A 27497-nucleotide genomic window follows, 5' to 3' on the forward strand; every position below is an offset into this window, starting at 1 on the left:
GTCCTACCACATGTAGCCACTGCATGCAGGAGCCTGGCTGAGGCTCCGGGGAGACACTGATGGAGAGACTGGTGCGTGAATAACACAAATGCAGCCTCTTCCTCTCTACTTTACTTCATCCGATTCCTGCCTTGTACCTTTCTTTTCTGCCTCTTATAGCCATTAAATTCAGGTCACTGCTGTTTGCCTTTTTGTCATCCTTCATGAGAATTACAAGGGTCAGCTGTGAAGACTTCTCTGTAGGAAATGAGCATCACATCTGTGCACCTGGCCCTCTTGTAGGTACCCTGGGCCATCCATCTTGCAAACCTGCCTGCGTTTTCTATCTGGTCTTGTACTGAGCACCTGTGCTAATCTTCACTCTGATCTAGTGTGTTCCCAGCTTTTCCCTGTTAATTGTCTGATGGTCTTCCACAAATTCCCCTTTAGTCATGCTTGTCTCCTATATGAGAAAGATGCGTAGCTGTACTTCATAACATATACTGTACACCATTAACATGCAAATAGAAGAAACAAGAATTGTGCATCTCTCTACAGTAACAATATCTTTCTTCCCCAGACTGCAACAAACATGCCATTGTATTGGGAGACTGTAGTAAAAGTTAATCCTAGGATGTACCTGGTTGTCTCTGCTAAAATTGTTTGCACCTAAATTAGATTAAGACTAGACTCTACATATTCAAAGATATGAAAGCCTTTCATGTCTGTGAAGACAGGAAATGAATTAACAATTTGTACAAGAACTTTTCTGTTCCTTCCTTCTCTAGGCACCTCATTATTTATATAGTTTCTTTTTGCTCAGCTATCCTTCGTCTAAGACTGACCTCCACTCAATTAACTCTTCCCTTCTTGTTTCCCCAGTGCAGCTCTAGTCCAGAGAAGAAAAGGATAATAGAGTAAATATTATGCTAAACACGGATACTCCTTAAGCCACCAAAAAAAGTAACAAGAAATCAGGAACAACTATATGCTATTTTGAAGTGGAGCAACATATAAATGTTCTCATATTTTTTCTTGGCAGGTGGAACTGGACAGAATATTTCTGTCCATAAGACCCCCAGAAGTCCCCTAAGTGGGATACCAGTGAGGACTGCTCCAGCAGCTGCTGTCTCTCCAATGCAGGTAGATGAGCCCCAGAAATAACCACTGCTTATGGTCTGCTGTGTATCCCTCTAGATGTTTTTCTTTACACATATTAGTGTGTGTGTGTGTAGAGTGTGTGTTTTGTAAATTGGATTACACTATGCATTATTCCAATACTTATTTCACTTTATCATCGGAATGTAAGCTTCATGAGGTCAGATATTTTTGTTCATTTTGCTTGCTGTTTTGTCTATAACACTGGCTGGCACATGGCCACATTGTAGTAGAAGTTCAGTAAATATTTGTTGAATGAATGAAAGGAATATGTCTTTCAAATTTTAAAACATTTGGAGCAAACAATTCTTTTTATAAAAGATTTACACTAATATGTGGTGATTTATTTAGCCACTCTTCTACTGAGAAGTCAGTCTTGTTTTGGATTTAACTTAATACAAAAAACAATGCGAGTGAAGATTTACTGATTCAAATTTTGACCACTTATCTGGGGCTACTTTTTATAATAAGGATATATCAAATTCATTTGTTAAATATCAGAGACACAGTAGTTAAGCAGAAGGAATTAATACAGGGCTTTTGGTTACTGAGGGCTGGAGAGAGAAAGGTCTAGCTGCACTGAGATTCCAGGGAACCTGTGTTCCCAAGCATCTGAAAGTCGATAGCCGATGAAAGGAGCCCATGAAAGGAGGCTTCTGTTTCTGCCAGAAATCAGGAAGTCTTTCGTCTACGGTGCTTACCCAGCGACTGCCACTGCTACCAAGATCTAGGATCAGCCTTGTGACTGCACTGCCACAGGTGCAGTCCATGCCAGCAAAGCAGTCTCTGTGCCTGCCCCATACTGACCAGAAAACGATGGAACACTCCCCAGAACCTCTGCTCCCCTGCCACAGAAGAGCGAGTGCCTTCCAGCCATGTTTTCCAGGAGAAGCTGCAGAAGGGAAGCCTTCCACTCCCTTGCACCTTCCAGATCCTCTGAGAGGGGGCCTGTTTGACAGAAGCTTGGCCACTTGATGAGCCAAACTTTAAAGGAGTTTGCCAAGTACACCCTTTAGCTTCCCAGTCCCCTATAGTTCAATGGGTCACCCTACAAAGAGATGAGGATGAGTGAGCCCGTCTTGAGATATACAAATTGATTCCTAGTAAAGGAAAATGGGGTCCTAGAAAAGGAAATGTATTTGACCTCTTCCAGCATGTTGAAAAACTTGATAGACACGTTGCCCTTCAGTTTGCCCTCCCACTCACTGTACTATTTTCCAAGAATTTTGACACTGTCTATAAATTTTGAAGATTAAGTAAATGAACAATAGTATCTTGTTTTACTTTATCAGTAAGGTTGAGCACTTCTTCATATGATTACAGGCCATTTATCTTTTGTATGTCTGTATGGAAACTTACATACTTTGCCTGCTTTTCTTTTTTTTTTTTTTTTTTTTTGAGACGGAGTCTCGCTCTGTAGGCTGGAGTGCAATGGCGCAATCTCAGCTCACTGCAAGCTCCGCCTCCCGGATTTACGCCATTCTCCTGCCTCAGCCTCCCGAGTAGCTGGGACTACAGGCGCCCGCCACCTCGCCTGGCTAGTTTTTTGTATTTTTATTAGAGACGGGGTTTCACCGTGTTAGCCAGGATGGTCTCGATCTTCTGACCTCGTGATCTGCCCGTCTCGGCCTCCCAAAGTGCTGGGATTACAGGCTTGAGCCACCGCGCCCGACCATTTGCCTGCTCTTCTTTTGAAGTGTTAGTCTTTTTCCATTTTGTAAGAAGTCTTGATATATTGTGCTTTTTAACATTTTTACATATGTAATTGTATGATCTTTGTTATCTTTTAATGTCATATTAATAGTTATCTTTTACTGAAGAGAAATTTTACATTTTTGTGTTGTGTTTTAAGATTTTGTTTTGTTTCCTGCCCTAAAATGTCTTTCTAGCTATTAAATGATTAAAATATTCTCCCTAAATATCTTAAGGAAGTCTTTTATTTATTCAGTCTTAAAACTCATAGAAACATGGGTTTGGATTTAGATGTTCTTCCCCTGTCTTAACTGCCTTCTGGAAGCAGAAGTAAATACTCTCTGGAGGACAATTACATCATCTAGATCCTTAAATTATAGCCACATTTTAAAAGTACAATGTCATATAGTAACTTTAAAAAATGCCAGGCATGGCTGGGTGCAGTGGCTCACACCTGTAATCCTAGCATTTTGGGAGGCCAAAGCAGGCAGATCATGAGGTCAGGAGTTCAAGACCAGTCTGACCAACATAGTGAAACCCCGTCTCTACTAAAAATACAAAAATCAACCGGGCATGGTGGTGTGCGCCTGTTGTCCCAGCTACTCAGGAGGCTGAGGCAGGAGAATCACTTGAACCCAGGAGGCGGAGGTTGTGGTGAGCTGAGATCTGCCACTGCATTCCAGTCTAGGCAACAGAGTAAGACTCCATCTCAAAATAAAATAAAATAAAATAAAATAAAAATCAGAGCATACAAATAGATAATACCAAATGATGAAAAACCAAGAGAAAAAATAGACAATAGAAACAGATACAGAAGATTCAGATATTGATATTATTAGACACAGACCCTAAAACACCTGAGATTAATGCTGTCAACAAAATAAGTGACAAGGTAGAGAATTTCAGCAGAAAACCACAATCTATAAAAAAGAATCCATTAGAGATTTTATAACTTAAAAATAAAATACCCAAATTAAAGACTCAATAAAGTTTAGCTGTAGCTTAAACAGTTAAAGAGAGACTTAAAGAACAGAAGACAAGTCAGTATAAATATCTGAACTGAAGCACAGAGAAAAAGGATAGGAAATAGAGAAAAGGACATAAGAAACATACGGGATGGAATAAAAAGATCTCATGTGTAATTGTAGTCCCCGAAAGGGGAGAAAAAGGGCAGAGGCAATATTGGAAGGGATAATGATCAAGAATTTCCAAAACTGATAAAAGATGTCAAGCCCAGTTTCAAGAAACAATATGAACCCCAAGTGAGATGAGTACAAAGAAATCCACTTAAGACACATGAGGTTAAAACTGCTGGAAATGAAAGAGAAAGAATCCTAAAAGCACCCAAAAGAAAAAAGACACCTTAATGTCAAAGGAGCAAGAACAAAACTGACATCTTTCTTCTCAAAAAAAATGACGGAAGCCCTGAAGACAATGCAGTGACATCTGCAAAATGCTGACAGAAACCTGCTTTCCTTTACGTGGTGAAAATATGCTTCAAAACGCTGTACCTGGTGGAAATACCCTTCAAAAGTGAACACAAAAGAAAGATGCTTTCAGTCTAACAAAACCGTATGTTTTTTCCTAGGATACTTGCAGTGAAAAGACTATTTAAAGGAGTTCTGCATGGAGTTTGTTCTTTTAAAAGGCTGTTAAAATTCAAAACACCTGACAAGAAAATCTAACGAACAATTACCTGTATCAGGAATTTGTAAATGGATACATCACTAAATATTTCATAATTATTAAAGCAATAGTAAGAGAATATTATATGTTACACTTAGTGCTATAAATTAGAAAATATTGATGAACTAGTCAAAATCTTAGAAAAATGTAACTTGCTAAACTTACATAGGAGAGAGTAGTAGAAAATCTCAATCATCTATAATTTATATCTTTTCCTTAAAGGAAATTCCAGGCCCTTGTGGCTTCACCATGAAACCTCCCAAACATTTAAGGAAGAAATAATGTCAATCTTACGTAAATTCAGAGACTAGGAAAGAAGTCAGCATAGCTTTCATCCCTAATACTTGCAAGAACATTAATAGACAAGAAAATTAAAAGATCAGTCTTTCTCATGAACCTCTTTGCAAAAATCCTGAACAAAATCTTGGAAAACCTTATTCAGAGATAACATGACAAAGATCATGTCATGTTTGGTTTATTCCAGGAATGGAAGGTGGTTTTAACTATTGAAGCCAACCAGAGTAATTCACCACGTTAACAAAGGTATAAAAAGAATATAGTCGACTGGGTGCAGTGGCTTATGCCTGTAATCCCAGCACTTTGGGAGGCCAAGGTAGGTGGATCACTGGAGGCCAGGAGTTCAAGACCACTCTGGTCACCATGGCAAAACCCCAGTCTCTACTAAAAATACAAAAATTAGCTGGGTGTGGTGGCGCATGCCTGTAACCCCCAGCTACTTGGGAGACTGAGGCACAAGAATGGCTTAAACCCGGGAGGCGGAGGTTGCAGTGACCTGAGTTTGTGCCATTCCACTCCTGGGCGACACAGTAAGACTCTATCTTAAAAAAAAAAAAAAAAATTATGGTTATCTTAGTAGGTGGCAGAAAAATGTATTCAATAAAGATTAATATCTTTCTTGATGGAAATTCTTAGAAAACTAGAAATAGAAGGGAAATTCTTTAATCTGATAAAAGGTCTTTATTATATATCTATGGCAAACATCATACTTAATGGTGGAATACCAGACGCTTTCCCACAAGATTGCGAATGGGATAGGAATGTCCCATATTGTCACTTTTGTTCAGCCAACTTCGAAAGCAAGATTTAAAACTACTTTTGAAAACTGTATACCATGACCATTATATTTTTGTGGGATGTAGATATATGGAATTGTGTTTAATATGCTATGAAGTAGAGCCTCTAAGAGAAAGAATGTTCTGGAAAGCCTCAGAAAGGCCCTGCACAGACAAATGTACCAGGATGTTCATTGCAGCATTATTCCTAATATCAGTATCAATATCAATATCAATAGAGAATCAGTAAAATAAATTATGGTAATGAAAATAACTAAGATCTACTGAATGCTTACCTAATGTGCTGGGCTGTGTTTTGGTTGTTCTAACTGGATTTAACTCATTTAATCCTCCCATAACCCTCTGAGGTAAGTATCTTTAGTATCGTTGCCATTTTATAGATAATGAAAATAAGACACAGAGAATTAAGCAACCCAGGGTCTCACAGGTGGGTGGTGCCATCTGGCCCAGAGCCACTTGCTTGGTCTCTTGTGGCACTTCTCATGGAATGCTGCCAAGATGATGGGTGATGGTGGGTATAGAATGACCTCTAAGATACAGTAAGTGAAAGAAGCAAAAAGGTATATAAAACAGTGTAATGCTATGATAACATTTGTGTTTCTAGAAAAACAGAGGGTGTTTTTCAAGGTTTTTCCTTGAATAATGTCACGCTGACTTGCATTCTGAAATGCTTCTTTAAATAGCAGTAAAAAAAAATGCACCATGAAATCTACCCTATTAACAAATTTTTGGGTATTATTAACTCAAAGCACAATATTGTATGGCAGGTCTCTAGAAATTTTTTGTTTTTAATTTCGACTTTTATTTCAGATTCAGGGTGTACATGTACAGTTTTGTTATATGGATATATTGTGGGATGCTGAGGTTTGGTGTATGATTGATCCCATCACCCAAGTAGTGAGCATAGTACCCAACAGGTTTTCAATCCTTGCTTCCCCCTCCTCTAGCACTCCCCAGTGTCTATTGTTGCCATCTTTTTGTCCTCTACAACATTTTTATCTTGCCTGACTGAAACTCTGTATCCACGGAACAATTCCCCACTTCCCCTCCCTGAGGCCTCTGGGAGCCACCACTCAACTGTCTGTCTCTGTGATTTTGACTACTTTAGATTCCTCACGTACATAGAGTTATGCCACACTTATCCTTCAGTGACTGGCGTATTTGACTTAGCATAACGTCTCCAAGACCCATTTATGTTGTAGCATGGGACAGGATTTCCTTCTTTTTTAAGGCTGAATAATATGCCATTGTATATTCTGTACCACATTTTCTTCATCCGTTCATCTGGTGGTGGATGCTGGGGTTGCTTCCACGTCTCGGCTGTTGTGAATTATGCTGCAATGAACATGAGAGTGCAAATATCTCTTTGAGATCCTGTTTTCAATTTTCTTGGATAAATACCTAGAAGTGGCATTGCTGGATCATTTGGTAGTACTATTTTTAATTTTTTGAGGAACCTCCATACTGTTCTGTGTAATGGCTGCACCATTGTACGTGCCTACCAACAGTACACAGGAGTTTCGTTTTCTCCACCTCCTCACCAACACTTGTTCTCTTTCTGTTTCTTTTTGATGATGCTCTTCCTAATAAATGTGAGGTGGCGTGTTACTGTGGTTTTGGTTTGCATTTCCCTGATTGGTGATGTTGAGCATCTTTTCATATACCTATTGACCATTAAAAATAGAATACTTATACAAACATCCTTGAATATACGTAGAACATTCCAGGAAAGATATTCACAAAGCCAGTTAATAATGATTGCCCTTGGAGAGAAGAACTGGGAGATGGGAAGGAAAAGGAGACTTTCTCTTCACTATTTGCCCTTTTTATTGCTTTTGAGGATGGTGTCTATTGCGTGTATTACATATTCAAATAAATGAGTTAATTAAAAACTCCCCTGGTTATTCCACTGTGTTTAAGAACTATTGCACACACACGCATGCACACACACACATCTGTGTTTGTTCTGTTCTTGATGTTATGAGCTCACCATGCTGGTGTCCTCCTGGTTTTTACAGAGGCATTCGACTTACAGCAGTGTGCGGCCAGCCAGCAGAGGGGTGACTCAACGCTTGGACCTTCCCGACCTTCCCCTCTCAGGTAAATCATGTCAACAATAAGAACTTTTGACTTATCTTTCCGTGCAGTTAACTTTTCTTCATTTCTTTGCATGAAACTGAGCTTAGAAAAATAATCAGTGGCATTTCTTGCAAGTGATTTCAACCCCTGAATAATGTACACGTCATGGACATTAGATGAAGCAGTGCAGCTGACAAAAGGAAAAAGCGTCTGTCTCCTGCCAGCTGCACTTCTCAGTGTCCTTGTGCTAGGGAGACAGGCCCAATTTTGTTGTTGTTGTGTTCTTTTTCTTTTTTTAGAGACATGGTCTGTTTTGTTGCCCAGGCTGATCTCAAATTCCTGACCTCACGTGATCCTCTTGCCTCAACCTCCCACAGTGCGGGGATTATAGGTGTGAGCCACTGTACCTGGCATGTTATTTTTTAACTGAATCTCAAGAGCATATTTTCTCATCTTTAAAAAGTAACTAAGGGAAAAAAAACTTCCCAGATTTTGAATTTGTCTGCTGCTTCCGCAATTCTTAAAATTTGCCTCTTTAAAGGTATTGGTCTTTTAGTGCAATCCTCTTCCTGTTGTTATACAATATATGTGTGTGTGTTTGTATGTGTGTGTACATATTTGTTTTGTTTTGTTTTAACTCAAATACTGGTTTTAAAGTGGAGGTTGCGTTCAGCAGTCCCTGACCCCCATCACATTTGCGTTCACACCACATCTCCTGTGTCACAGGCTGATGTGAAACAGCCTTCAGGAAGGAACACGTGGGCTTGAGTCTCAGCACTGCTGCTCAGCCTGGCTTTGGCCCCATCACCCCACTTCTCTGTGCTTTCGTCTCCTCATCTCTAAAATGGAAATAATCCGGTCCACCTCCTAGGATCATATCAAGGATTGAGTTGGCACGTTAAAGTGCCTTGAACATGCTGGGCATGTGGCGAGCGCTGTGGAAGTGTTTGCCATGCACATCTCACCTGCTGTTCTCTGCTAACCCAGTTCACCTGCCCAGAACTAAAAGGACAACAGTGCTTGAGTCTAGTGGGAGGTTAAGGTTGTCCAGAATATAGGGCTTAGAACCTATGTATGTGTCTATGTGGTCACTGTTAGGAAATAAAAAAGCCAAAGAGAACACTGAATGGACTGTTTACTGTTCCCTGTAGGAAGGACAGAAAGCCAGAAGTCTGGATCACGTAGACAGAAATCCTTTTGTTTCTAAGCATAAAATAAAATTTCTACAGCTATACTTCCTTCAGATCTTGGTCAAACACAATTAGGCTTGTTCTTAAAATAGTTGTTTCTATGAGGGAACTTTCCCCTCTGAATCTTCTTTGCTTTTTCATGGAATTAAATAAGGATTTTAGAGTTGGATAAACACTGACAATTGAGAATTTGAAGATGATCTCAGCCCATTCCTCGAATTCTATGTGGAAGATATTCAAGCCCTACAGAAATTGAGTGACTTATAAAGGCTGCAGCAATTTTGGATGGCTCTGGGGCCAGGAAGTCTCCTGATTCTTTCTACCTTGTGCCTCTTGGTGCTGAGGCTGGTGATTGCTCTGAGTAATAGCTTTCTAAAGAAGTGGTGAAAGTTTATACAGCACTCCAAGTCATAATAATGACTTTCCAGCAGAAGGAAATGAAGACCAAAAGCCAGTGTAAAGTCAAGAGTGTAAGAACAGAGACAGAGTTCAGTGGATGTAGAGAAATGAGAGAGTGTATGCTCCAGGAGACCAGTCCTGAGTATCCCATACTAGGAGGGGAGTGGAGGAGGCCAGAGCACAGCAGGAAGCCCACTTGGCTCACAGTCTCCATGCTTGCTGTGTAGAGGGAATAACTTGATTGCACACATAGTGATAGGTGTGGGGTTTTTGAAAAATTGTGGTAAAAGACACATAATATTTAAATTTACCGTATCAACCATTTTTAAGTGTACTAGGTAAGCCTTTGGTAGGTAATATTTGTGTCTTCTCTCTGTTCCACTAGCCTTAAAGTTTCCTATTGTGTGGAGACAGCATTCTTTTTGGTTTTCTTTGAGAGAGAGTCTTGCTCTCACACAGGCAAGAGTACAGTGGCATTATCATAGCTCTCTGCAGCCTCAAACTTCTGGCCTCAAATGATCCTCCTGCCTCAGCCTTCAAGTGGCTGGGACTAGAGGTACATGTCACCATGCCTGGCTAATTAAAAAAATGTATTGGGGGGCTAGAGACAGGGTCTCACTAAGTTACCCAGGCTGGTCTTCAACTCCTGGCCTCAAGCAATCCTCCTGTCTTGGCCTCCCAAAGCACTGGGATTACAGTCATGAGCCATCATGCCTGGCCAAGAAACCATTCTTTTAGTTGACAAGATACATACTGAACTTGAGACCACAATAGCTTATTGCTCTGAAATTAATACCTCATTGACAGCCCTCCCTACTTAGCCCCCACCAGGCACCTGTCTGCTTGGATGATTCTGTTTACTGTTATTACGGCAAAAGATCGCAGTGACAATTACTTGCTTCCAGCAATCCCCAGCAATTGCTTGTCAACACTGAGGTCATTGGAAGATTAATGTGCTGTTCTTGTTGTTCTCTTGGATGTAAATACTATTTTTCTCTGCTATTTAGAGCTGACTAGCCTCAGTCCTAACTTTACTGCCCCTAAATGGTGGCTGTGAGCTGTAGACGGATTATTTTCTTCTGTGACTATTCACAGGTCATGGGCGGCAACTGTGGGCTCATCCTGGTCCCTCGTCTGCTCTGTAGCTTTGAATAAGGCACTTAGTTCTCTGAGCTCCAGTTTCCTCTATAAATATAAACTAGACAATCTCGAAAAATTTCTCCTCTTCCACACTTTTATGGTCCTTTAAGATATATCATCTGGCTAGACATGGTGGTGCACTCTCCTGTAGTCCCAGCTACTTGGGAGGCTGAGGCAGAGGATCATTAGGAGGTCAAGTCCAAATCCAGCCTGGGCAACACAGCAAGACCCCGTCTCTAGAAGAGAAAAAGAAAAATAAGTATCATCTGGAGGATTCAGTTCATGTCATTATCTGTTTTGACTCAGACTAATATGACAGCAGAAAAGAGCCTTGAAAGGGTGATTTCTACTTTTTTAGCGAGCCAGGCCCTATGGCTAGAATGGCCTTTTCTCTTGTAAAGTAGTTCTTGGTTCCCAGCTTCTTGTTTACTGCTGCCTGTGATCTGATCATCACATGAGGCATTTTCCTGCCACTCTCTCTCAGATGTCTGTCAGTTAAAAGATATTACCTGGGGACAGGGCTGGCTTTGCTGGCACTTGCACAAGGCCATTAGAAGGGCATGTGCTTGGTGTAATACTCTGGTGACATCATCTTGAAATTCACAGTAGTTTTTGAACAAGAGATTGATTTGGCGTTAGATGCTATAAATGATGTAGTGGTCCTGCCTGTAGAATCCACATCCCTATTGCATTTTTATTACTTCAGAAACGATATATATGTTTGTAGTTGAGGATAAAATGGGAACGGTAATTGTATTTGAGAATGAAGCATGATGGCAATCAAGAGCTGCTTCTTCAGGAATGGGTGATTATGTGGTTGTTCCCACAGATATTCTAAAAGGAAGGACTGAGACCCTGAAGCCAGACCCCCACCTCCGCAAGAGTCCCTCACTGGAGTCACTGAGCAGACCCCCGTCTCTGGGCTTTGGGGACACAAGACTGCTGAGTGCTTCCACCAGGGCATGGAAACCACAAAGCAAACTCAGGTATCGTGTTTCAAACAATAAGAAATCAGAAAAACATTGGGCTAATCACCTTTTATTCTTCCTTCTGTTTTGTCCCCATGGCCAATTTACTTCTACAAATATTTCCTGCATGAAAATGACTAAGATACTGTGCCTGCCCTTGGCAAGTCTAAAAGGAGGACAGTGGATAGTAGTAGTGTGCAAAATGAAATTAAGGGCTGTAAAAAACAATACTGCATAAGCAAAGTGTTGAGAGATTGTTAGTTGGATCAAGAAGTCTAGAGAGAAGTGGCGCTTCTGCCAAGGGCTCTAAAGGTGCCATCACAAGCACGCTGTGGAATAGTGTTCAGGGAATGTGGGTGGTGTCATGTGTCTGGACTAGACTGTGGGCTTCCTGAGGGCAGGGACCCTGCCATACATATGCATAACAAGCTCTCTGTCAGTATTTGTTGGGTGGTTGGATAGGTGACTAGGACATTCCAGCTGGAAGGCATATTGTAAGTAGTCTCCATTGCTAAGGAAGAGGTTTGTGTGTTATTTTGGTAAAGCAATGGGGTACCACCAATTTTGTGGGATTTTGTTTTGGATTTTGAGGTTGTACAGTGAGATTGGACCTGCATTTTAAGGAGGATTCATCCCAAAACAGTGGTATCTAAGGGTTGAAGAGGCATTTTGAAATCAGTGTTTAAGAAGGACTTTCACAGGGATGTGAAGGAGGAGTTGGCAGAGGGAGAGGACGGCAAGACCAGCAGGGTGGTCACTAAGCGCTGGTCTTTGTTCCCACACCTCTGTCACCTCCTCCCTTTCCAGTGCCCCTGGTCGCCAAGGCCACAGCAAACCTCTTTCAGCTGCTTCCTCTCTCCCAAGTGTCTTCCCTGCTTCTCTGTGTTGGTTAATTTTCTGAAGCACTGAGCACATCCTGCCACAAACCTTGCGGAAATCTCACATGACTCTGTCATCCGCATTCCTCATCCTGGTCTTCTAGGTGCCTCACGACTTAGCACCACCCCACCCACCTGCCAGAATGGCCCCGTCCCTCCCTCCACCTGAGCCTGTTTTAGTTTCTGCCTTTGTAATATAACATGACCATTTCTTATTGCAAGTCTTTATGTATAAGGTTCTAGCCTGAATCGTTTTTCTTTTCTCCTTTCATACCCTAAATACTGCTTCTCCTTCAAGGTCAAACCTTTCATGAAGTTGTACCTAACACCTGGCACATCGACATATCCCTTCCCCGACTTTGGTGTCTTACACTTTTTTGGGTGTTTCATTTTTGTACTGCTCTGTAGTGTGGAACACTGTTGCACAGTACATGCCATTGTCTCCATTTATGCTATAATTTAGCGGACAGTAAATGTTCAACTTAGATTTTGGTATCTCTTCCAGCCCCTTGCGTTGTGCAACACACATAGTATTTCACTTAGTAAAACTTATGAATGAGTAGATGGATTAATATACAAAATTGGCTAGTTTAGGAGTAATAGCTTTTTAATAAATATAATCACAAATATGGGTATTATAGAAGGATTTATAAGTGTCTGAATAAATTCAGGTCTTGTTACACCTTTGGGTATAGCATATATTTGGACCCAAATAGATGAAGTCATGTGTTTCATAGGTTTAATGTAAAGCCCCAGATACTACATACTGTCCTGTTTCTGTGCAAGAGATTTAAATAATCAAAAGAGCTTTTAAGGACCAGAATTAGTGCTGTTCTGAAATTGCCCTTTTCTTCATACCAGAAATGCATACAAAAAGGCTATGTGTGTATGAATATGCTACTGATATTTTACCTTTCTTAATGAAAAGTTAAATTAGTAAAATTCTTATTTCAATTTTACATTTATGTTATTGGGATAAACAATGGCAGGATATCTGGTGTTTTTAATATGCCCTTCCAATGTATGTTTACAATTTATTTTGTTTTATTTTTTGGAGATGGGGTCTTGCTTTGTTGCCCGGGCTGTAGTGAAGTGGAACAGTCATAGTGCACTACAACCCTGAACTCCTGGCCTCAAGCAATCCTTCCTCCTCAGCCTCCTGAGAAGATGGGATTATAAGGACTCAACACCATGCCCAGCTAATTTTTTTATTTTTTATTTTTTTAAAGATAGGGTCTTGTTATGTTGCCCAGGCTGGTCTTGAACTCCTGGGCTAAAGAGATCTTCCTGCCTTGGCTCCTAAAGTTCTGGGATTATAGATGTGAGCCACTGCACCCAGCCAGTCTACCTTTTACATTTTATGTAGATACTGGTTTAGTCTTGAAACATGTAGGGTGTGTTTTGTTTACGTATCTTTAATTCAAATGATATTGTACTTAAGTAAACAAATGAAAGACTAGATGGATGAGCAACAGATGGATTTTAAAACAAAATGTAACAAAACTCTCCCCAGATTTATGATGGTCAGGAAGCACAATTTAATTTTTATTTTATACTGTGAGATATCATAAAATAGTAATGTGACTAATTTCTTTAGTGTCTGGCTGGATAAACTAGACTTTTGCTTTTCTAAAGTAGGTTTTTATTTCTTGTGTATTTGAAGATTCTAAGTATTAGCATCTTCTCCTTACCATGTGCTCTTCTTTCTAACCAGTGTGGAAAGAAAAGACCCTCTGGCGGCCTTGGCCCGGGAATATGGTGGTTCCAAGCGCAATGCTCTACTGAAATGGTGCCAGAAGAAGACACAAGGCTATGCGGTAAGGGACAACATCAGCCAACTTCCAGCTGACCCTGGGCAGTAGTAGTCCTGTGCCAGTACATGTTCTATGTGTGCCTATGCTTGGTGGGCCAATATGCATGTAATTATCATCTTTCTATTCTCCTAAGCAGGGCTGCCAGGGAGCGTTTGATATTTGTGCACTGCCCAAAGGCACCCTGACAGAGAGGCAAATGCAACTGAAAAACAGTCTGCACTCCACCCACCAAATGTATGGCTACATGCAGAACTGCATCTCCCTAGGGAAGGGGACCCTTTCCTTTGGTCAGAGTGTTACTGACCACAGGTTCTTCGGCTCTCAATGCAATAGAAATTGTCATGAGGCCAAAAGAGTTTTCCCAACAAGGCTTTATTGGAGCTTATGCCCTTATCCCTCAGGCATGAGGGAGGATTGATTCTCTGGCTGAGTCCTTGAAATGAGCTGGTAGGGATTTATTAAGCAAAGTGCAGGAATTGATATCAAGGTAGAGAATGTGGACTGGGCTGGGTAGAGCATGTGAGGGGTAGGGGATGTGGGTCAGTTTATCTGCTGGCAATGGTTGTCTTGAGTAATGGGCCACCTAGTGTTCTGGTCGGTGGCAGCAAGGCTATACTCAGTTGTTTAGCATTCCTCGCTGAGATGGGACATTCACAACTTTGGTTGGATATGTTGGATTTCCTAGAGCCAGTTTCTGGAATTATTTAAGTAAAAGAATTAAACATTCTTTTATTCTTTTAAACATTATGAGATTACAGAAAAACACTGTGGCTATTTTCTTTGCATGACTCTTAGCAGGTATGTCAGTGAAGTAGTGGTGTGGGTTTTGTGATCAGTGGGAATGCATGAAACAGTGCTGTAGTGGGGATGAGCTGAAGCCAAGCCCCGTCCCTGCTGTCTCAGAAGCAGACACGAGCTCCCCAGCAGTGATGCCTCCACCCAAGAAGACCGTTTTGCTGAATTACCCTCCCAAAGAAGAGTGCACTGCCTAATTCACATAAAGGTCCTATGGAGCTGGGCCTCCACAACTTCTCCAAACATTTTCTTCCTGTTGCTTTGAGAATTGTTTGCATTTAGTTTAAGAGTTTTTGTTTTCTAGGACAGTATCTGTTTTCTGTGAAAGTCAGAAAAGGAAGTAATACCTGATGTAAGTTTAACCTTTTTTCTTGTGAAATACATAAAGATAAAATGCACAAAATATAAATCATAGTTTCTTGAACTGTGAGGAAGTGAAAAGTCATGCAGTCACCACTCCCATCCAGAAGAGGAGCATCACCAGCTCCCACAGACCCTTCCTATGACTTTCCCATCATAACCCTCAGTACTCCCTCAGATAACCATTGTCCTCAATTCTCCTTCCAGATTTTTACAAAAGTATGCATCCCTAAATACTATGTTAGTATTGCTTGCATTTGAATTTTATTACAAATGGAATAAAAAAAAGCTATGTAATATTTGCATCTGGCTTTTTTTACACAGTATTGAGTCAGTGAGATTTATCCTCATTGTTGCATATAGCTGTAATTTGTTCATTTTCTTCACCATTTAGTAACCCATTGTAGGATTATACCATTATTTATCCATTCTATTATTGACGGACAGTTGAATCATTTCCAGTTTGGAGCTATTATGAATAGTGCTGTTATGTTCTTGTGTGTATTTCCTGAAACTCATATGTGCTCATTCCTGCTGGATACATATTTAAGAATGGAATTCCTGGGCCATAGGGTATGCATACAATGTAGTGGATAGTGCCAAACAGATGACTGAAGTAATTGTACAATTTATATCCCTCCAGCAATTTATGAGAGGTTTATTTCTCTGCGTTCTCATCAACACTTACTATTGTCAGTCTTTTTACTCAGGGTTATGTGGGTAATGTGTAGTACTATCTCACTGTGGTTTTGATTTGCATTTTCCTGTTGGCTGGGGCAGCTGAGCACCTTTTCTTATGCAAATAGATACCCTCTTTAAAATTGGCAATTCCTATTGCATTCTTACAATATTTTGCTAAAACTTCTGAAGATTCCAGCACCATAATACTCCCTTCCCAGGCTGAAGCTTTTTGGGGAGGTGGGGACGGAAAATTAAAGAAGCTGGCAAGAAACACTCAGCCTCAGCCAAGATCCAGCCCAGATATTAAATTAGCAGGGCTGGGAGTCTCTGTCATGTCAGCAGTCAAACGTCTTAAAACCAGAATCTACCCAGAGTATACGTATCTTGTATCTTTGCCATTACCTTCTTTTCACTTTATGTTAAAAAAGAAAAAGAATCCCAGCACTTTGAGAGGCTGAAGCGGGAGATTGTTTGCTCCCAGGAGTTTGAGGCTGCAGTGAGCTGAGATAGCGCCACTACACACAAGTGTGGGTCCAAAAAAAAAGAAAAATCTGTCACACTACTGTCCAATAATAGAGGCTCCCAAAGTATAAACTCGCCTCAGACACTTACTTATTCTTCCTGCTACCCTGTCCACTCTGCCTCCACCCTGTTTCAAGGCTAGACCATGCCATGAAGGAAGCCCCTTGGTTACAGCCTCCCCCAGCCCATCAACCACCCTGAGGACACAGGAAAGAATAAGAAACCAGAGGGAGGTGGTTGCCTGCAGGAGGTTTAGCGTAAAGAAAATAGGAATGGTAATGGGAAATTGCAGAAAACATTTAAAAGGAGCCGTCATTCAAGAATGACACTACTGATGCTGCCTGTGCTGTCCCCCACCTGACAGAAATAGACCGAGGCAGCTGCCAGAGTGGATATGAAAAGACAATTCACATTTTCAGAAGGAGTGGCCTTCTATGATGTAACCTTGTTATAAGGCAGGGAAGAGACAGACAATAAGATGTTTCCAGTCAGGATCACAAGAACAACAGTATTTCCTGCTGGAGTGATTTTTTTTTGTTTTTGTGAAGATCTTGGATTAGTTTTCAAAACATTTTATGTTTGATGAAACCCAAAACTCATTTTGCCTGAAGAGTACTTTTCATTCATCATTAAATCTCTGTAAAATTAGAAATATGAACATGTGTCTGCTTTATTTACCCTTCACAAAATATGTCTAGACCTGTTTGTCTGAGATGCCTCATAGTCTTATTCTCTCAGAATTAGGAAGCCAAAAATAACTGGTGAAAACTTTTTGAAAACCAGGAACCATGTGTTCTTGACTTAAAATAACTTTCTTTTTATTTCATCAAAGTATAGTGTGAAAGGTTATGTTATATCCCTCTCTCTCTCTCTATATATATATATATTATTTCAACTTTCGTGTAGATTCAGGGGGTGAGTGAGCAGGTTTGTTACAAGGATACATTGCGCGATGCTGAGGCTTGAGTTATGGGACCTGTCACCCAGGTAGTAAGCATAGTACTCTGTAGGTTGGTTTTCAACCCACGCCTTCTTCCCTTCCTCCCCTGTCTAGTAGTCCCTAGTATCTATTGTTGCCATCCATGTGGCTTTTTTTGTTTTTGAGATGGATTTTTTTTTTTTTTTTTTTTTGAGACAGAGTCTCAGTGTCACCCAGGCTGGAGTGCAGTGGTGCAATCTCAGCTCACTGCAACCTCCACCTCCCATGTTCTAGCAATTCTCCTGCCTTAGCCACCCAAGTAGTTGGGACTACAGGCACACCCCACCACGCCTGCCTGATTTTTGCATGTTTAGTAGAGACAGGGTTTTGCCATGTTGGCCAGGCTGGTCTCAAACTCCTGACCTCAGGTGATCTGCCCACCTCGGCCTCCCAAAGTACTGGGACTACAGGTGTGAGCCACTGCCCCTGACCCTTTATATCCATATGTACTCAATGTTTAGCTCCCACTTATAAGTGAGATGTGGTATTTGGTTTTCTGTTCCTGCGTTAGTTTGCTTAGAATAATGGCCTCCAGCTGCATCCATGTTTATTCGTTTTATGGACATGATTTATAGCTGCATAGTATTCCATGGTGTATATTTACCACATTTTCTTTAACCCACTATTGATGGGTACTTAGGTTGATTTTTTGTTTTTTCTACTGTGAAAAGTGCTGCAATGAACATATAAGTGGTAGAACAATTTATTTTTCTTTGGGTATATACCTAGTCATGGGATTGCTGGGTCACGTGTTAGTTCTATTTTTAGTACTTTGAGAAATCTCCAAATTGCTTTCCACAGGGGCTGAACTAATTTTATTCCCACCAGCAGTGTATAAGCATTTCTTTTTTTCTGTGGCCTCACTAGCATCTGCTATTTTTTGACTTTTTAATAATAGCTACCTGACTAGTGTTAGATGGTATCTCATTGTGGTTTTGATTTGTATTTCTTTGAAGATTAGGGATGATGAGCATTTTTGCATGTTTATTGAATGTTTATATGTCTTTTGAGAGGTGACTGTTCATCTCCTTTGCCTATTTTTTAATGGGGTTATTGGGTTTTTGCTTGTGGATTTAAGTTTTTATAGATTCTGGATATTAGATGCATAGTTTGTGAATATTTCTTCCCATTCTATAGGTTATTTGTTTACTCTGTTGATAGTTTCTTTTGCCGTGAAGGAGCTCTTTAGTTTAGTTAGATCCCGCTTGTCAATTTTTTATTTTTTTGCACTTGCTTTTGGGGACTTGGCCAAAAATTCTTTGCCAAGGCCAATGTTGAAAAATCTGTTTTCTAGGTTTTCTTCTAAGATTTTTATAGTTTGAAGTCTTATATTTAAATCTGTAATCCATTTTAAGTTAACTTTTATGTGTAGTGACAGGTAGAGGTCTAGTTTCTATCTTCTGCATATGGTCATCCAGTCATCCCAGCAGCATTTGCTGAATAGGGAATTCTTTTCCCATTGCTTGTTTTTGTCAAAGATCAGATGATCATAGGTTTGCTGCTTTATTCCTGGGTACTCTAAGTTGTTCCATTGGTCTGTGTGTCTGTTTTTATACTAGTACCATGCTGTTTTGGTTACTGTAGCCTTAGAATATAACATGAACTCAGGTAATAGGAGTCTCCAGCTTTGATCTTCTTACTTAGGATTGTTTTGGCTATTCAGACTCTTTTTTGGTTCCATATGAATTTTAGAATAGTTTTTTCTAATTCTGTGAAAAATGATATTGGTAGTTTGATAGGAATACCATTGAATCTGTAAAGTGCTTTGGGCAGTATGGCCATTTGAATGATATGATTTTTCCAATCCATGAGCATGGAATATTTCTCTGTTTATTTGTGTCATCGCTGGTTTCTTTCAGCCTCCTTCCATATGTTGTTCAGCTCCAGGTAATATTGTAGGTGCTGGGGATTCCACAGTGAATGAAACAGGCAAAAGTCCCTGCTCTCATGGAACTTACATCCTGATGGGTTCTGGCAGTTAACTGAAATAAAAGGTAACATATATACCACATTTGAAGGGGGTATTGCTGTGGAGAGAAATAAAGCAGGGAAGGAGGATTTGGAAGACCTAGTTTTCTATTATGATGGAGAAATTTCCATTTGTAATGTGATTTCCAGTAAGAATTCTGAAGGGACAGAAAGCCGGGAGGGTAGGTGTGACAGGAAGAATTCTAAAACTAAGCCCCATGACTCTCCCTGTGCAGGAGGCTGAAGACAGAGACTTACTTGAGCCCAGAAGTAAGTTCAAGGCCTCAGTGAGCTATGATCACACCACTGCGCTCCAGCCTGGGCAACAGAGACCCTGTCTCTGGAAAACAAAGTGTGCAATGATGATGAATGTCACTTACCATGCATTTTTATGCTTATGCTAAATAGTTGTGAAATAGTGCCAAATTTTTGTAAAGTAAGTTCCTAGAAGTGAATTTACTTTTGCAAAAGGGTGTGTTACACTTTCTATTTTAATATGTATTCTCAATTGCCTTCCTGTAAGGTTATTTAGTTTATTTAGTTTATACTTCTCTATACAGTGTACAAGATTATACATTCCCAATACTGGATACACCTATTCTTTTGATCTTTTTCAGCCTAAGAGGAGAAAATGACATTTCTTTAAATTTTTCATTGCAGATGAAGGTGAAGCACTTTTTATCAACTTGTTAGTCATTTATATCTTTCTTCTGCGAATTACTAGTACAGTTGCTTTGCTTGCTTTTCTATTTGTGTGTGCGTCTTTTTTCCTCAAAATTTGTGATAGCTGTTCTTGGTTTTCTTTTGGTTTTTATTTTTATCAAAGCTCTGCGTGCCCATAATCAGGTATGCAGAGATCCTGATGAGCAAAGCAGTCAGTCTGGCCTGAGAGCTCTGCGTCCTGCTCCCCAGAGTCAAGCATTTTCAAGTCGCCTTGTTGATTTTTTTTTTTTTTTGGCATTTACCTCTACGTTGCTAAATAACACATTTATCAACTGCTATTGCTAGTTTTTCATTTTAGATTTTGTATTTTGATCTCCAACTGTGAAAGATGAGAATTTATTTCTTTTTCACCACCCCGCCCCCCCATGCTTCCTGTCTTTGCATTCTCTCATTGTGATTGTGCATATCTGGAGTTCACATTAAGATGCTGTGAGTGTCATTCATAGATTAGCCATGTAGTAGTATACACTGCTGTGGCTTTTTCTTTTACACAACCTGTTACTTGCCCCCTGAAAATCATCTTGTTTTGTCTTTTACTTAGTTTTCTATGTAAATGACACTCATTCAACCCCAACTCTTTGTGAGATATCCCCACACTTCACAGGGGTCAGGGATCGCAGCAGTGTCATCCTGGGGAGATCTCTCTGGAGCCTCTCACCCCTTCCATCATGGCCGCCCTCTATGCCTCGTGCACAGATTCCCTGTTCTTTGCCTCTCTCTTTTTTGGTCTTCTGTATCCTACATCCTATTCTTTTTTTTCCCTTCAGTATCTCCCTGAGAATGGGTTCATAGAAGGTAAAATTTTATGACCTCGCATCTTTGTTTTATCCTGATGCTTGATGGTTTCCTTGGGTATAAAATTTTAGGTCAGAAACTATTTTCCTTCATAATTTTGTGGGCATTGCTCCATTGTCTTCCATTTGCCAGTGATGCAGCAGGAACAAAATGATTACAGTCCTTTGTGATTTTTTTCTTTTCCAAAAGCTCATCGGAGGTTCTGGTTGTCCCCAGGATTCTAACATTTCAGGGTGATGTGCCTTGCTCTATAGCTTAAGTTTTGTCTTTTCTATCATGCTAGGCACTCACTGCACCCTTTCAATATGGTAATTCATAACGTTATTTTCTGGAATTATTTCACTGATAATTTCTTCTACTCTGTTTTCTTTTTCTGGAAGTCCCTCTGGCATGGCCCTCTAATTATCATATTCTTTTTTCTCCTATTTTCTGTCTCTTTGCATTACAGTTTTGTTTTCTGGGAGGCTTCCCTAACTTTAATCTTCCAAATTCTATTAAATGCTTAATTTCTGCAATTTTTTTTTTGCTTTTACATCATTTCAGTTATTTTTTAATTGTGAAATTATACATAACATAAAATTTACCATCTTAACTATTTTTAAATGTACAGTTAAGTATCGTTGAGTATATTCACATTATTGTGTAACGAATCTCTAGAACGTTTTCATTTTGCAAAACTTAAATTCTATACCCATTAAACACTAACCTGACATTTCCCTCTTCAGCCATTCTACTTTGTATCACTATGAATTTGACCACTTTAGGTACCCCTTATAAATAGAATCATACAGTATTTGTCCTTTTGTGTCTGGCGTATTTCACTTAGCATGATGTCCTCCTCAAGGTTCATCCATGTTATAGCATGTGTCAAAATTTCCTTCCCTTTTAAGACTGAACAAAATTCCATTGATTATATTTGCTATCATATTTTTAATTTCTATGATTTCTTTTTTGTTCCCTGAAATTTTTTATACTATCCTGTTCTTGTTTCATAGATATAATGTTACATATGAATTTCACTAAGGATTGTAGGTTGATTTTCTCACCAAATCTCTCTACGCAGATTGTTTCCTATAGTCCCTTTGTTCTATTGGTATCTTTAGGTCTCTGTCTTTATGCTTGAGGTTTGACTGCTCATGTTTAGGTGGAGGCTCTGCAAAGCTGACCCCTGCCTGGGCCTGTGTATGAGGCCTGCGACTATGGTCTTCGTAGTAGAGAGCTGTTCCTGTGGCATGTCCATGACGAACTCCTGATGTCAGTGTCTTTAGGTCCTTCCTCTTGGGCACATCCATTCCCCAGAGAAGGGCCTTCCAGTCTCCTGCTGGAGGCCATCAACCTGGCAATCAGGATTGAGGGACCTAATCAGAAAAGAGGCCTGGAGGTCAGGGACAGTGGCTCACCCCTATAGTCTCAGCACTTTGGGAGGCTGAGGTGGGTGGATTGCTTGAGGCCAGGAGTTCAAGACCAGGCTGGCCAACATGGCGAAACCTCATCTCTACTGAAAACATTAGTGGCGCATGGTGGTGTATGCCTGTAGTCCCAACTGCTCGGGAGGTTGAGGCATGAGAATCTCTTGAACCTGAGAGGTGGAGGTTGCAGTAAGCCGAGATCGCGCCACTGCACTCCAGTCTGTGTGACACACCGAGACTGTCAAAAAAAAAAAAAGAGAGAGAGAGAAGAGGCCTGGGGGTGGAGAGTGACTACCTCAGCCCTCACCATGTAAATTCACTTAATTCCCTTGTTTTCACTGAATCGCTCATGCCTCAACTGCTCACTATCCTCTGGGTGTGCACAGAAGAGACAGCATTTGGAGCTCTGGCTGCTCTGTAAACAGATCTCCAACCCAGTCTTCCTGTTTTTAACCACCTTCATCCCCCAACCTGAAGCACCTCTTGCCACCAATTTCCTGTGTCTTTGAGGGATTTTGCACCGTAAATCAGGTTGGGTCTTTGCCCTTCCCCACTGCTGGCTTGGTATTTCATTTGCTTAGGTCTGTTATGTTAGTTATCTCTTGTGCATCGGACTTTTCAGCTGCCAACATTTTGTCTTTTTGTTTTCTTTCATGTTCCCGTTGTCCTTGTCAGTTAATGCCTTTTGGGGGGTGGGGAATTCCTTTCTGAGGTTTTCTGGGGCTTCATGAGGGAATGAGATTATGAGTGCCTGCATTTCATTGCCATCTGCCTGGAGGCCTCAGAGAGCTTTATTCCTTTCTCCTTAAGGATATTTACAGAGGTTCCAGGTACCCTTTACATATAGACCATATTATATACAAATACACACACTCTTTTGTTCCTTCTGGAGTGCATTTGTGTTTATTAGGTCGAGTTTTATTTTTCCGCAGATGGCTGGCTGTTTATTTTAGCATCAATTATTTAATCATCTCTCTCAAACTACCTGATAGACCCAGGTATGAATGGGAACTGAGTGGTGTCTGGAGTTGCTGTTCCCTTCTGTGGCTCTGTGGTCTGGCCTCTGCCACAGGTTACTGCCGAGCAGAGAAATGAGAACATGACCTGAATGTGACACAGCGCTTTGGGCTCCAGGCAGGGTCCTGTGAGTGTCAGCCAGCACTGTGGCATGCGTTGTTGTGATGATTTTAATAACCTGGCATTTTTCATTATTTGAATGCTTGTTGGTTTTCTAGGTAAACTATTACAAATAACGATAGTTTTGTTTCTTTTTTCTGTTTTTGTTGTTGTTGTTGTTGTTGTTGTTGTTGTTGTTGTTGTTGAGAGGTAGTCTCACTCTGTCGCCCAGGCTGGAGTGCAGTGGTGCGATCTTGGCTCACTGCAGGCTCCACCTCCTAGGTTCAAGTGATTCTCTAGCCTCAGCCTCCCAGGTAGCTGGGATTACAGGGGGGTGCCACCACACCCAGCTAATTTTTTGCATTTTTAGTAGAGACGGGGTTTCACCATGTAAGCCAGGATGGTCTTGATCTCCTGACCTTGTGACCCACCTGCCTTGGCCTCCCAAAGTGATAGGATTACACGCATGAGCTACTGTGCCCGGCCTGGTTTCTTCTTTCTAATATTTATACCTCATGTACTTTTTTTGGTTTATTGCATTCATGAAAGTCCAGGTCACTGTTGAATACTGCTATTGATGGTGGATATTCTTATTTTATTTTCTGTTAGTAATATCTCACCCAAATAAGATTTAACAATATTATTAAATAATTTAAAATCACCTAAATAAGATTTTGTATTGTTTTGTGGTAAATGCTCTTATCAACTGAAGGAAGCTTGCATCTGTTTTGAACTTACTGAGGGATGTTTTAAATCCGGAAATAGATACGAATTATATCAAATTCCTTTTTAGCATTTAATGAGCTATCCATATGGTTTCTTCTCTTTTGACCCATTTATGTAATTAATAACATAAATACGTTTACTAGTAGGGAAACATTTGTACATATCTGGGGGCAAAATTCCAACTTGGTCACGGTATGTTATTCTTGGAGGAAACTCTACTCGATTATGGTTATTCTTTAATGTGAAACATGATTTTTTATACTCATTATTGATGAAGAGACATTTGGCTTGTTGTTGCTTGCTTTGGTATAAATGAAGTTTTGTCAATAAGGCTTGTTTTTGTTTTCATTATGATATTAGTGAGCTCTAAAACCCTGTATCATCTGTATATAGTAAAAAGTGCAATAGATATTTATTTTACCACCTTCTATAGTAGGATTAGTGACATAATTAATTCTTAGCCAAAGAGAATGTTTTATACTCTAGGTGCAAAACTCTGTCCAATCTGACAAATGAAAACCTGAAAACCCCAAAATAATGTTGGGTAGAAGTTGGGAAACCTTTCATTTAAGCTTCAGACAATTTTTGTGAAAAGTTTAAAAATGGAGACTTACATTTTCCCTGGAACTGATGCTCTTTTGTTTGGTGAAAGTCCTCTGAAAGGACCTGTTAGTTGCATAGAGGTAAGGCTAGGCCCCCACTTGTTCCCAGGGCTCAAGGCCTGAGCAGCCCAAGGCCCATCAGTGGTCCCAGTTACCTCAATGGGAGCTCAAGTGTCCCCTGTCCCCATGTGGCCATTTGATCTGCTGGATTCTGAGTCAAGTGCGTTGAAATCTCTTACTCTGACTGTGGTTTGTGTCAAAAGCTTTGATTGCTGAGAGATTATGTTCCAGATATTTTGAACCATACATAAAGGTTCCTTGCTCTATCTTCTTGGTGGTTTTTACCTTTTATTTCAGTTAATCCTTTTGATCTAGAAGCTTACATTTTATATACCAATATTGCTATTTCCATTTATGTTTTCTGTGCATTTTATGTTTTGCATTTATGTTATTTGCATGATATATCTTTATACTTTCTTTCTTTTCTTCTTCTTTTTTCGCCAGAGATGGAGTCTTGCTGTGTTGCCCAGGCTGGAGTGTAGTGGCACAATCATAGCTCACTGCAGCCTCCACCTCCTGGGCTCAAGTGATCCTCTTTTCTTAGCCTCCTAAGTAGCTGGGTCTACAGGTACATGACACCACACCTGGCTAATTCTCTTAAAAAATTTTGGCCGGGCGCGGTGGCTCAAGCCTGTAATCCCAGCACTTTGGGAGGCCGAGACGGGCGGATCACGAGGTCAGGAGTTCGAGACCATCCTGGCTAACACGGTGAAACCCCGTCTCTACTAAAAAATACGAAAAGCTAGCTGGGCGAGGTGGCTGGCGCCTGTAGTCCCAGCTACTCGGGAGGCTGAGGCAGGAGAATGGCGTAAACCCGGGAGGCGGAGCTTGCAGTGAGCTGAGATCTGGCCACTGCACTCCAGCTCGGGCGACAGAGCGAGACTCTGTCTCAAAAAAAAATTTCAGAGACAGGGTCTTGTTATGTTACCCAGGCTGGTTTTGAACTCCTGGGCTCAAGAGATCCTCCCGTATTAGTGTCCCCAGTTAGCTGGGATAACAGGTGTGGAGCCACTTTGCCCAGCTCCGTTATTTTCAGCCTTTCTTAGTTGCTTGTTTCAGGATTATGTCTTATAAATAGTTTGGCTTTACATGTAATCTGAAAATTCCTCTAACAGGGCAGCTTAGCCTGTTCACATTTTCTTGTGGCTGTATGTGTTTTACCTCCTTCCTCTGTCTCACTTTAAATTTAGTAGACTTCTCTTGCTGGCTTCCTTCTTACTAATTCCCAGGCACCTAGCAGTGTGGTAAGGTGTGTGAGTTGAAGAGGTGGGAAAACCCAGGCCTGAGACTCTGAGGGGTCATCACAGTGGAATAATCATAAAGTTTAAAGCTAGAGTCTGTTTTTATTAAACTGAAGCAGAATCATAGGTCTTTTCCAATCCAACACATTTTTTAAAATGTAGAGCTACAGAGCCAGCTGCATTAGTGAGAAACAACCCCATCGGCCCCTTTGGGGTCAAAAGTCAGAATTGGAGGCAGGACCTAGGCCAAGGTGCTCTTGCCAGGGCTGCTCTCTGGGGTAGAATGGAGGAAGAGCCGTGGTCAAGGGCCGAGTCCACTGGCCCTGTCACCAGGGGAGCTTCCCAAAGTCAGGGCCATACCTGGGAGCAAGAAGGACTCCAAAGACCTGCAGCAGATCTGGAGCACTATGAGCTGGAGGAGTCGGGCTCAGATAGCAGCCTGCAAGTGTGAGGGTGGTGAGAAAGCAAGGTGGATGGAGAGGGAAAAGGTGTCTCTCGGGGATCCAGACCCGTGTCTCGTGGCATCTGATGCCTAGTCACCAGCACGTGTGGGGACGTGCCTGGACCTGTGGGCTGATGCTTCTGCACAACTGAGCCTCGCAGCACCAGGGTGCCCCTGGACAGAAACAAGCACGTGACCAAGCAGAACTCCTTAGAAGCCATTTAAAGGGATAACTGGAAACTCTCCATCCTAATTGGGCAAGATTGCTTACCAATTTGCAAAGTAGAGCATATGCTTAAAGTACTTTTTAAACTTTTTTTTTTAAATGATGCTGCTAAATGAAAGTATGTGTAATTTCACAGGGAGGATCCGTTTTGCCAAATGAAGTTCACTTAGCTCCTTTTATTGGTGCTTTGGGGAAGAGGGGGCGTGGTCTGTCCCTTTAGCCTTGTTGTTCTTGATCTGGTTTTCTTTTTTTCTTTTTATTGTAAAATACACATAACATGAAATTTATCATTTTAACTATTTTAAGTGTACAGTTCAGGGGCATGAAGCACATTCACATGGTTGTGCAGCCATCACTACTGTTTCAAAAATGTTTTCATCATCCCAAACTGAGGTCTGTATGCTTTAAACACTGGGTAGGGGACTCCCTATTTCTTGCCTTCAGCCCGTAACCACTGTTCTGCTTTGTCTCTGAATTCACCCATTCTGGCCACCTCGTAGACGTGGACTCACACAGCATGTGCCCTTTGGTGAGAGGCTGATTTCACTCAGCACAACGTCCTCAGACCCATTTGTGTTCTGGCATGTGTCAGCCACGCTGCTTCTGCATCCATCTGTCCACCCTCTCCTCTCCATAGCCCCTACCCCATCCTGGGTCAGGAGATGTGATTTTCCTTGTGTCTTCCAGAACCACAGCCGAGAGACCGCCTGCCACCATGGCTTGAAAACCCTTACCGACTCTGTAGCCAGCGAAGTTAGACCCATATTCCTGACCT

At 41.0% G+C, this 27497-nt stretch overlaps 1 protein-coding gene across 1 annotated transcript in view; it reads left to right on the top strand.

Moving 5' to 3' along the window:
• SPECC1 (sperm antigen with calponin homology and coiled-coil domains 1) overlaps positions 1-27497 on the top strand; it is a 162108-nt gene that overhangs the window by 99361 nt on the left and 35250 nt on the right. The window contains exons 7-10 of the mRNA XM_017857631.1: positions 1022-1122; positions 7628-7709; positions 11247-11403; positions 13978-14080. Coding sequence (XP_017713120.1) covers positions 1022-1122; positions 7628-7709; positions 11247-11403; positions 13978-14080 — 443 coding nt within the window. The remainder of the gene's footprint in view (positions 1-1021; positions 1123-7627; positions 7710-11246; positions 11404-13977; positions 14081-27497) is intronic.

This window comes from Rhinopithecus bieti, unplaced genomic scaffold (assembly GCF_001698545.2).
Source record: "Rhinopithecus bieti isolate Rb0 unplaced genomic scaffold, ASM169854v2 scaffold_3050, whole genome shotgun sequence".
In the NCBI taxonomy this organism is placed as follows: Eukaryota; Metazoa; Chordata; class Mammalia; order Primates; family Cercopithecidae; genus Rhinopithecus; species Rhinopithecus bieti.